The sequence below is a fragment of the Caretta caretta genome, chromosome 5 (genome assembly GCF_965140235.1).
Source record: "Caretta caretta isolate rCarCar2 chromosome 5, rCarCar1.hap1, whole genome shotgun sequence".
In the NCBI taxonomy this organism is placed as follows: domain Eukaryota; kingdom Metazoa; phylum Chordata; order Testudines; family Cheloniidae; genus Caretta; species Caretta caretta.
In genome coordinates, this window is record NC_134210.1 from 320,533 (window position 1) to 332,596 (window position 12,064).

The 12,064-nt window shown below is 54.8% G+C and overlaps 1 protein-coding gene across 2 annotated transcripts in view; it reads left to right on the forward strand.

Annotated features, from left to right (window-relative positions):
- The window catches only part of CA9 (carbonic anhydrase 9), a 59,408-nt gene that overhangs the window by 41,814 nt on the left and 5,530 nt on the right, over positions 1 to 12,064 (forward strand). The window contains exons 7-9 of one of the 2 annotated variants that reach the window (XM_048834657.2): positions 121 to 278; positions 531 to 672; positions 7,218 to 7,292. In XM_048834657.2, coding sequence (XP_048690614.1) covers positions 121 to 278; positions 531 to 672; positions 7,218 to 7,292 — 375 coding nt within the window. The remainder of the gene's footprint in view (positions 1 to 120; positions 279 to 530; positions 673 to 7,217; positions 7,293 to 12,064) is intronic. The other variant, XM_048834658.2, reaches the window with a different exon arrangement.

Here is a 12,064-nt window from a genome sequence, read left to right on the forward strand (position 1 = left end):
TCTTGATTGTTGCTGTGCTCTAGTCCGTGGAGCTGTGCTGCTCTAGATCGTGCTGTCTCTCTATTCTAGAGCATGGAGACATGCTGCTCTAGAGCACCGGCAGTATTTTTTCCCTTCTAGGCAAGGAAACGGCAGTGGCTGGGTTCAATATTGAAGGGTTGCTGCCCACCAACCTAGGCCGCTATTACCGCTACAGTGGCTCTCTGACCACCCCTCCCTGCTACCAGACGGTGAACTGGACTGTCTTCAACCAGACGGTGTTGCTGTCCAAGGAGCAGGTCCGTCCGGGGGGTGAGGGCCTGCCTGTTCTCCTCTTGGGCGTGGGTGGGGCTGCCCGCAGGTGGCTCTGCCATGCCTGTCACACTAGGAGCTGCGAGCCAGCACCAGCAACGGTAGGGGTGGCCCGTAGGCAACCGGAGACCACCTGAAGCCAGCCCCCCTTGCACCAGGGCACTGAGTGCTGAATCCTGGCTGCGTTCATGAGGCTCCCAGGGGCGGCTTAGTGACTCCGTTCAACCCTCCCTCTCCAGATCTCGCTGCTGGAGACCACGCTGCAGGGAGACGATGACAAGGATCTGCAGAACAACTTCCGGCTAACCCAGAGCCTGCACGGACGGAAAGTCCTGGCGAGTTTCCAGGCAGCCCTCAGCCCGAGGCGGGTCCCGCTTCCTGGTAAGGAGCCGTGGGATGTGGCTGGCCGGTTCTCTCCTGCATGCCACCTTGACACAGACAAGCCTGGCAGAGCAGAGCAGAATCAGGATGCTGGTGTCCCAGGAAGGAATAGCTCACGTAAGCTAGTATCAGTGAGCGCTGGGCCCACAACAATGCAAGGGGCTCTGTGGGGAGAGGCAGCTTGGTCTCCAGGGCCCACTCTGTCCTGGCCTCACAGCTGACATGCCAGCAGGGCACAAAAGGAATGTGTCTGAACAAATAGTCACAGCAAGTTGTTTGCAGTTTTCGCCAACTCACTTTGGGACCCAGGCGTTTGGGTGCTTCTCTGTGTGTCCCCAGCCCTGCTAGCCAAAGCCAGGCAGGAGCTGCAGGGGAGCCGGGCTCTTTGAAATCCCAGAACACACCCTCCAGGGGTATTTTGTTCCTCCCACTTCTGGGCCTGGCTATGCCTCTGCCCCACTTCTGAAAGAGCTTGGTCAGTTCAGCTTCTTTGAACCCTTCCCTGGAACACCCCTTCCCCAGCTTAGGTGCTTGTTGAGCTTCCTGACCCATCAGTGGTCTAGGAAAGCCGCAGTCTCACTGCCCCACTTCTGAAGCACTCAACGACTGAGGCTGGGCCAAGCAAGTGGGCCGAGCCCCGGCATGCCTCTGTGTCTCACCCACAGACAAAGCCACCCTGTGCAGGATACAGCTGGTGTGTACCAGGCGATAACAGAACCATTAACAGCCTGTGATACCGCATTGGGTAAACATTTGCCTGGCAGAGCCCCATCATGTGTCCCAAAGTCCTAGTGTTTTGGGCCCAGTTTCAGTTACTGCCTGTAGAGCAGACGATTAACCCACCACCAAGCCGCGTGTGCTGGTGGACGTGCCGGAGCCCCGGCACAGTGAGGGCGGCAGAGGCCTTGGAAATTGCAGTCACTGAGCTCGCCCTTACAGCACATGTCATGCAGGTGAGGGTGGGTTTCAAGGAGAGACAGTGCAGGCGCCCTAGAAAGAGGGGTCACATGCTGTGGGCTCAGCAAGCCCTGGGGATGTCAATCCTGCTGCTGCCCAGCGTGAAGGAGGAACCAGACTCGCTGGAGAAGAACATGTCCCTGACTCTGCCCCACAGGCTCCTTGATGTATCTGCACAGACGTAACACGGCTCCCTGAAGCAGTGAGGAGAGGCAGGTCTGGGTGTCCCACCTCCACAGGGGGATATGATCCCCTCTGTCACGTGGGGGAGCACAAAACCATCAGTGGGCTCTGGCCAGAGCTGCTGCCCCAAACCAGGACGAGCTGAGCCCTTCTCTAACCCCTTAGCTGGGGCTGCTCTCCCACACAGCAGCCTGGGTGCCCCAGGGAGACAGTGTGATTGTTCCAGGACAGCAGGAGGGGACAGGGTGACACGCTAATGGGCTGTTCTTCCTCTACCATCCCAAACATTACCGCTTAAAACAGGCTCTGGAGGGAACGGAGGCTGGGACTCGCAGCCTCACAGGGAGTGGGGCAGAGGAGGGGACTGTAGCACTATGATGGGCCACCGTGCCTCCTTGCCTGCAGTGACCATGGTCTGGCAAGAGCCTCTGCCTTTGGGCAGATGTGGGAAAGGAAATGGGCTGCAGGCCAGGCTGGGGCTGAGCTGCCTCCGGCTGCACGTGAGACCAGGCAACTCGGTGGTGGCACTGAGCATGTCGGCCGTACCAGGAGGCCCCGGCGCTGCACATTGTAAGGGCGGGGCTGGCAAGAGCTGCCCCAGCCATGGCTCCTGGGGTCTGCCCGCCCCTTTCCCAGCCAGGCATTGAGTACCCGGGGCACAGTGCGAGTGATTCGTCTATCACACCCTGGTCAGAGCTTGGCTGCTGCCTTGGGGAATGGCAGAGGACCCTGCAGCTCTGTCCCTGCTAGGTGCTTGCTGGAGTGGGGCAGGGGGGCTGTCTCTCGCGGCCACACCAGCTCCCTCTGTAAGTGCCCTGGTTGAGGGGGCTCGAAGGGCCCCTTGTGATGGTGTCTTGGGGGGGGGGAGCGATGGTTAGCACAGGGCAGTGCGGGTGCCGCTGGGCTTGCTCTGCTCGCTTTGCTGTAGGCGCTGAACCTGCAGTGAGAGCTGAAGCCATTGGTAGCATGGCTGAGGGCCCATTTCCTGTGTGCCTCTTTAATTTCTGCTGGCTGGGCATCCGGGGTTCTGGCCCTCCTGGGGTGGTGCTCATGAGCTTGCACCCTGGTGCAGCATGCACCCACGGGCCAGGGCTCTGCTGGAACAGCTCAGATCCACTGACCCACTCTTGGGCCTCTATGGCTCCCAGAAGTTAAAGGTCCCTGGAGGTGGGGGAGGGAAGTGGCTAGGCCCAGCTAATGCATCTCTGTTGTCTTTGGGGCAGGTGATGCAGCTCAGAGGGACAGATTCCCTCTGGCAAGTTCCTGGCCCACTGGCTGCTGGGTGGAGAGGTCCACAGGCTCAGTGGGAGGAGGCCCTCCCAGAGCAGCATCCTCTGACTCCGGCCTAGCCCTGGACATCTCTGTCAGGCTATAGCAGGGCGTGGAACTTGGCTTGGGGTTGTGTATGCGGGAGGAAGGTGCCACTTGCTGCAGAGTTCAGGGCTTTCTTCGTGGCAGCCTGCAGTTCAGCATGACTCCTCCAGCCAGGCTGGGCCCAGGTCCCTGATCTGAGCCAGACCCCTGTCTCTGCCACCCAGGTGCTGTGGGCAGTGCCTAGGGCAGGGGTGGGCAAACTATGGCCCAGGGGCCACATCCGGCCCTTCAGATATTTTAATCTGGCCCTCAAGCTCCTGCCAGGGAGCGGGGTTGGGAGCTTGCTCCCCACAGCTCCAGGAAGCAGGGGCATGTCCTCCCTCCGGCTCCTACACATAGGGACAGCTAGGGGACTCCACACACTGCCTCCGCCCCAAGCACCGCCCCTGCAGCTCCCATTAGTCAGCAAATGGGGCCAATGGAAGTTGCAGTGGCGGCGCCTGCAGGCAGGGCAGTGCGCAGAGCCGCCTGGCCGCGCCTCCACGTAGGAGCCAGAGGAGGACATGCCGCTGCTTCTGGGAGCTGCTTGAGGTAAGCGCCGCCCAGAGCCTGCACCCCTGACCCTCTCCCGCACCCCAACCCCCTGCCCCAGTCTGGAGCCCCCTTCTGCACCCTGAACTCCTCATTTCTGGCCCCACCTCAGAGTCCATACCCCCAGCTGGAGCCCTCACTCCCTCCTGCACCCCAACCCCCAATTTTGTGAGCATTAATGGCCCACCATAAAATTTCCATACCCAGATGTGGCCCTCAGGCCAAAAAGATTGCCCACCCCTGGCCTAGGGGCACATGGTCCCAAAGGAAGCCAAGTTCCCGGCAGCGAATCAGGTGTAACCCTTCTGCCTGTCAGAGTTGGCAGCAACAAGGGCCGAGTTCAGTATCTAGGGGTTCCATTCCAATAACACAATGCAAAACCGGCTCGAGCCCCCATCCAGTGACCTGGGACAAATATATACCAACCCCGCTGGGCGCCTCCCAGAGGCAATACTTCCCCTCTCACAAGCACATAGTCTGGGTGTAGCAAAAAGCCTTTTAATAACAGAGAGAAACAATATGGCATTATGTTGGGGAAACATCACCAACAGGATTCATAACACAACCCACGAGCAAAACCCACCCCAAGCAAATTGGGGCATGCCCTTTCCCTTTGGTTCTTGAGTCCAGCAACCCCAAATCACCCAAAGTCCCAAAAGTCCAACGACGCAAAAGTCTCTGTCCCTGGTTAGGGCAGCCCCAGAGTTCAAAAGTTTATCTGCAGAGTTTTAACCTCCCAACTTGGGTGGAGATGGGGGGGGGTGTTAAGGGGCACCTTACGTGGTCCAACACTGATGGCCTCACCTCTCCATGGGGCTCCGCTCTGCCAGCCGCTCTGCTCTGCTCGCCATCCCACAAACTGAACTGCTCCACCAGCCGCTCTGCCCACCGTGCTGCAAATGGCTCTACCATATAGCTTCAGGCTCCCCCACTACTTAACACAACACTCAGTGATTTCAGCTCTTTTGTGATTTCAGCTTGTAGTAGGGGAGCCACAGTGCTGGTGCACCATTAGCCCAAAGTGAATGCAGCTCAGCAGCCTGTAACTAGACTCCTAATGGAATCAAAATTAGCTCTGACATTCCACAGTGGAGAGAGAAGGAAGTGCAATTAGCCTGTAAGGCCCTCCCCAGAGGGCCCATGCCACCAAGTATTAATACCTGTTCCCAGCCTCTCTCAGTTCATAGTTTTGGAACCCATGTCCCTTGTCTAGCGAGTGCTACTTAAAAAGAAAAGGAGTACTTGTGGCACCTTAGAGACTAACCAATTTATTTGAGCATGAGCTTTCGTGAGCTACAGCTCACTTCATCGGATGCATACTGTGGAAAATACAGAAGATGTTTGTTTTTATACACACAAATCATGAAAAAATGGGTGTTTATCACTACAAAAGGTTTTCTCTCCCCCCACTCCACTCTCCTGTTGGTAATAGCTTATCTAAAGTGATCAATCTCCTTACAATGTGTATGATAATCAAGGTGGGCCATTTCCAGCACAAATCCAGGGTTTAACAAGAACGTCTGAGGAAGGGGGGGCAATATGAATAAGAGGCTGCTCGGCAGCTCTCCAACACCACTTTCTACAAGCCATTACCCTCTGATCCCACTGAGAGTTACCAAAACAAACTACAGCATTTGCTCAAGAAACTCCCTGAAAAAGCACAAGATCAAATCTGCACAGACACATCCCTGGAACCCCGACCTGGGATATTCTATCTACTACAGTTATTCTGAAACCTGTCAGAGTGCTACTTAGTTGATGGCGAGTCCCTCCATCATAACAAAAGACCAAGTGCAGTTCCACTGTCCTTGATTCCCATAATCAGGGTAATAACAATTTATTCTTCCTGCCCCAATAACAGAGACACTGGGGATCCCACAGCTACCAAAGTGACCATTTGGGCAGCTATGGCCTCATTCTAGGCGGTGTGGGTGTGCCTATGCAAATGAGATCAGCCCCTGAAGTTCTTTTCCGCAACTTAGAATCATAGAATATCAGGGTTGGAAGGCACCTCAGGAGGTCATCTAGTCCAAACCCCTGCTCAAAGCAGGACCAATCCCCAATTAAATCATCCCAGCCAGGGCTTTGTCAAGCCTGACCTTAAAAACTTCAAAGGAAGGAGATTCTACCACCTCCCTAGGTAATGCATTCCAGTGTTTCACCACTCTCCTAGTGAAAAAGTTTTTCCTAATATCCAACCTAAACCTCCCCCACTGCAACTTGAGACCATTACTCCTTGTCCTGTCTTCTTCTACCACTGAGAATAGTCTAGAACCATCCTCTTTGGAACCACCTCTCAGGTAGTTGAAAGCAGCTATCAAATCCCCCCTCATTCTTCTCTTCTGCAGACTAAATAATCCCAGTTCCCTCAGCCTCTCCTCGTAAGTCATGTGTTCCAGACCCCTAATCATTTTGTTGCCCTCCGCTGGACTCTCTCCAATTTATCCACACCCTTCTTGTAGTGTGGGGCCCAAAATTGGACACAGTACTCCAGATGAGGCCTCACCAATGTCGAATAGAGGGGAACGATCACATCCCTCGATCTGATGGCTATGCTCCTACTTATACATCCCAAAATGCCATTGGACTTCTTGGCAACAAGGGCACGCTGTTGACTCATATCCAGCTTCTCGTCCACTGTCACCCCTAGGTCCTTTTCCGCAGAACTGTTGCCTAGCCGTTCGGTCCCTAGTCTGTAGCGGTGCATTGGGTTTTTCCATCCTAAGTGCAGGACCCTGCACTTATCCTTGTTGAACCTCAGATTTCTTTTTCCTCCAATATGTCTAGGTCCCTCTCTATCCTATCCCTACCCTCCAGCGTATCTACCTCTCCTCCCAGTTTAGTGTCATCCACAAACTTGCTGAGAGTGCAATCCACACCATCTTCCAGATCATTTATGAAGATATTGAACAAAACCGGCCCCAGGACCGACCCTTGGGGCACTCCACTTGATACCGGCTGCCAACTAGACATGGAGCCATTGATCACTTGCCACACCTCACCACCAGATGTCAGGGTGGAGCTCATCCTGACTCTGCTTACACAGGCAAAGCCGAGCCTAACAGAGACTTGTGCTGAACACACGGGGCACAGCAGTCAGAGCCCTGACTTTACCTGCCTGGCCCCTCATGCAGGGTCCTGCCCCATTAGTGAGGGCTTCGGGCTGGGACGAGCATTCTAGAAAGAGTCTAAAGCTGCCTGCAGGGTGGTCCCAGGGGCAGGGATGGCATGGGCACAGGATTTGGAGTGTCCTTGCCGCAGGAGTTTGAATTCAGTGAGTCTCTGGGCTGCTTACGGGATGAGGGGGAGACTGTGAGGGTTCCTGGGACATTTTTGGATGCGGGTGCGGGGCCAGGGTTGGGCTGTTCCTGGCTTCGGTGCAGTCATTCCAGGGGAGTTGCTGGGTATACCTGGGCTGGGGGGATGGCTGAGGGGTGATCACAGGGGGTGCTGGGAGGCCCCTGGATCATGCGTGTTTGAGTCCCTGTATCTCACCACAGACGGTGGAGTTCCCCCCATGACGCCCGCCCCTGACGGTGCCACAGAGGGAAGCACGGACGAAGCTCCCGGAGCAGGTATCGCTTGCCTCCTGGTGGCTTTTGTTATCCCCTCAGGGGCTGGCTCTGGCTCTGCCCTGTCCGTCTCCCTGCAGCCAGCACAGCTGTGGGGGGCTCCACCTTGTCTGGGCAGAGTCAGAGCCTCTGCTGGGGCTCTGGCCAGAGGCTTCGGGGCTCTGAGGGGCAGCGTGGCCTGACTCTGCTGGTGGCTGGGTGCGGCTGTGGATCTGCGCAGGTTGAGGGCTCCTGAGGGGCAGGGGCTCGGGACTATCTCAGTGGCTGGCTGTGGGGGATGGATGGCTCTGCTCCGGGGGGGGGGGGGGGGGAGGGATGGGGCGGGGTGCTTGCTGGAGGGAGGGGCGTGGGGTGGTCTCAGTGGCTGGCTGTGGGGGATGGGCTCTGCTGTACTAGGTATTCCCAGGGGTCTTTTTGGAGGGTGGGGGGATGGGAGTGTCAGTAGCTAGTTTGTCCCCTGTATCTCAGACTCTTGCTGGCTGGGGTGTTTTGTTTCTTTTAAACACCGTATGGGGGGGTGGGGGGAGAGAGATAGGCCGTGAAGGGCCTTGAAAGGGAAGCAAGGAAGCAAATGTTGGATGTGCTAGAGCCGTGGTTCTCAGCCAGGGGTCCGGGGCCCCCTGGGGGGCTGCGAACAGGTTTCAGGGGGGCCGCCAAGCAGGGTCAGCGTTAGACTTGCTGGGGCCCAGGGCAGAAAGCCGAAGTCCCACTGCATGGGGCTGAAGCCCACAGCCCTGAGCCCCGCCACTCGGGGCTGACGCTGAAGCCTCAGTAATGTAGCTTTGCAGGGGCCCCTGTGGCAGGGGGGCCCCTGTGGCAGGGGGGCCCCAGGCAAGTGCCCGGCCTGCTCCCCCCTAACGCCGACCCTGGCTTTTATGTGCAGAAAACCAGCTGCTGTGGCACGGGGGGCCGTGGAGTTTTTACAGCATGTTGCGGGGGGGTGGGGGGGTGAGAACCCCTGTGCTAGAGAAGAGGGTGGCAGGGGAGGGATCTGTGGCCAGAGCGACAGGCTAGGAAACTAGCTTTGCAACAGCATTCCCCATGCATATGAGACACGCGTCAAGACTGGCGCAGTAATGGAGACATGAGCTGACGTGTTCTAGCTTGTGAGTGGATACAAAAGGTCGTATCTTAGTGATGTTATGCAAAAAAAGCTGCAAGACTTAGGCTCAGTCTGGATGTGAGGAACTAGAGAGTGCTCCATGTCAATGATGACACCCCAGTTACAGGCCTGAGTGACGAGCAGGGCTCTGTTGCTGTCCACTGTGGTCAGGAAAGGAGGTAGCGGACTTGTGTTTTGGGGGAGATTAAGAGCTCTGGTTTAGCCGTGTTGCACTTGAGCTGAGGTGAGACTTCCAGGAGGCAATGTCAGCGGGAGAGGCTGAGATGTTAGTGTTCTACAGAGCGAGACTGGTCTGCGAATCACCATCATAGAGCGGGTATTGTGTTTGCAGATGAAATTACTCAGTGCTAGGTGTAGCGGGAGACGAGCCGGGGCCCAAGGCCAGAGCCCTGAGGAACCCCCCAGACAGCTGAAGTGGGACTGAGGGGGAAGTTCAGAAGGACTCGTTGTAGGAGCAATTGGAGAGGTGGGAAGAGACTCAGCGAAGGGCAGTCACACAAGCCAAGGCAGGACAAGACTTCAAGAAGAGCATGGGCGACTGGGTGGCAGGCAGCTGACAGGTCAAGGCGGATGGGTCTGTGTCGGCTAAGAGGTCATGACAGACTTGGGTGAGTGTGAAGCGCAAGGAACAAGAGCCAGAGTGGAGCGGAACGCCAGCCAGCGAGCGTAAACCTTGTGTCCTGTGGCCTTAGAACTGAAAGGGAACTGAGCTTGTTTGTTATGATGGGAGAAACTAAAGCATGCCTGCCGGCCATGAGAAGGTGTTGTCACAGAGGGGCATGCCCCAGAGACCAGTAAGCGGTTACGGAGAATGGTAAAGGAGGAAATGAGAGTGGCACAAGGGAGCAGATGGTCCTGGGGATCACGGAGGCAAGCAGATGAGAAATTTCTGCCTCTGTTCTCAGGGAGAAGGTGGCGAGAGCTGTAGGAGGCAAAGGGAAGGCAAGCCGAGAGGGGGAAGGTCACGTTATAGTTTGTCAATCTGCTCTTGGAAGGAATTGCCGCATTCCTTTGTGGAGAGAGCAGTGGAGGCAGGAGGAGCAGAGGGTTTGAGGAGTGACTCAAATGTGGCAAAAAGAGGGCTGGGACTGTGGGGGTGCGACTCAGGTAAGGTGGAGACGTAGCGTCGTTTAGCAAGGCTGCTGGCAGAGCTGAAAGAGGCGAGAACATAAGAAGGGCCCTACTGGGTCAGACCCAAGGTCAATCCAGCCCAGGATCCTGCCTGCTGACGGTAGCCAATGCCAGGTACCCCAGAGGGAGCGAACAGAACAGGGAATCACCAAGTGACCCATCCCCTGTTGCCCATTCCCAGCGTCTGGCAAACAGAGGCTAGGGACACCATCCCTGCCCATCCTGGCTCATAGCCATTGATGGACCTATCCTCCATGAACTTATCTAGTTCTTTTTTGAACCCTGTTATAGTCTTGGCCTTCACAACATCCTCTGGCAAGGAGTTCCACAGGTTGACTGTGCGCTGAGTGATGAAATACTTCCTTTTATTTGTTTTAAATCTGCTGCCCATTCATTTCATTTGGTGACCCCTAGTTCTTGTGTTATGAGAAGTAGTAAACAACACTTCCTTATCTACTTTCTCTACACCAGTCATGATTTTATAAACCTCAATCATAGCTCCCCTTAGCTGTCTCTTTTCCAAGCTGAAAAGTCCCAGTCTTATTAATCTCTCCTCATATGGAAGCCGTTCCATACGCCGAATCATTTTTATTGCCCTTTTCTGAACCTTTTCCAAGTCCAATATAACTTTTTTGAGATTGGGTGACCACATCTGCACGCAGTATTCAAGATGTGGGTGTACCATGGATTTATATACAGGCAACATTATATTTTCTGTCCTATTAGCGATCCCTTTCTTAATTATTGCCAGCATTCTGTTTGACGGCCGCTGCACATTGAGTGGATGTTTTCAGAGACCTATCCACAATGACTCCAAGATCTCTTTCTTGAGTGGTAACAGCTAATTTAGACCCCATCATTGTATATGTATAGTTGGGATGATGTTTTCCAAAGTGCATTACTTTGCATTTATCAACATTAAATTTCATCTGCCATTTTGTTCCCAGTCACTCAGTTTTGAGAGACCCTTTTGTAGCTCTTTGCAATCTGCCTGGGTCTTAACTATCTTTAGTAGTTTTGTATCAGATTTGTAATGGCCTGCCTCGCTTGGATGCTTAGAGTATTTCTGGATTTCCAGGGCTCCATGATGGAGTTTTAGGCTATTCCTTGATTCAGAGCGAGGGTTGCGGGTGGCCCTTGGCTGGAAAAGCCCCTCCCCCCCAGACTGTGCATGTTCGAGTCCCCTGTAAGCTCATCCCAGATGGCAGCGATCCTCCTGTGACTCCTGCCCCTGAGGATGCTGCAGGGAGAAGCACGGACAAAGCACCCGAAGAAGGTACTGCTCCCTTTGGTGGCTGGAACTGGTTCTTCCATCTCTGTGCTTCCTACCTGCTTGCAGCCAGCACAGCTGCTGGGAAGGGCTCTCCTTGGGCCAGTCGGAGTCGGAGCCTCTGCTGGGGTTCTGGGCTTGATGGGCTTTGGTGCTGGGATTGTCTTGTGTTGGGGTTTGGCTGGAGGGCCGTCCTAGCCTGGGCTCTGGTGGTGGTTGGGGAATCATAGAATCATAGAATATCAGGGTTGGAAGGGACCTCAGGAGGCCATCTAGTCCAACCCCTTGCTCAAAGCAGGACCGATCCCCAATTAAATCATCCCAGCCAGGGCTTTGTCAAGCCTGACCTTAAAAACTTCTAAGGAAGGAGAAAAGGAGTACTTGTGGCACCTTAGAGACTAACCAATTTATTTGAGCATGAGCTTTCGTGAGCTACAGCTCACTTCATCAGATGTATACCGTGGAAACTGCAGCAGACTTTATATACACACAGAGAATATGAAACAATACCTCCTCCCACCCACTCCACCACCTCCCTAGGTAACGCATTCCAGTGCTTCACCACCCTTCTAGTGAAAAAGTTTTTCCTAATATCCAACCTCAATCTCCCCCACTGCAACTTGAGACCATTACTCCTTGTTCTGTCATCTGCTACCACTGAGAATAGTCTAGATCCATCCTCTTTGGAACCCCCTTTCAGGTAGTTGAAAGCAGCTATGAAATCCCTCCTCATTCTTCTCTTCCGTAGACTAAACATCCCCAGTTCCCTCAGCCTCTCCTCATAAGTCATGTGTTCCAGTCCCCTAATCACTTTTGTTGCCCTCCGCTGGACTCTTCCCAATTTTTCCACATCCTTCCAATAGTGTGGGGCTCAAAACTGGACACAGTACTCCAGATGAGGCCTCACCAGTGTCGAATAGAGGGGAACGATCACGTCCCTCGATCTGCTGGCAATGCCCCTACTTATACATCCCAAAATGCCATTGGCCTTCTTGGCAACAAGGGCACACTGTTGACTCCTATCCAGCTTCTCGTTCACTGTCACCCCTAGGTCCTTCTCTGCAGAACTGCTGCCGAGCCATTCGGTCCCTAGTCTGTAGCGGTGCATTGGATTCTTCCGTCCTAAGTGCAGGACTCTGCACTTGTCCTTGTTGAACCTCATCAGATTTCTTTTGGCCCAATCCTCCAATTTTTCTAGGTCCCTCTGTATCCTATCCCTACCCTCCAGCGTATCTACCACTCCTCCCAGTT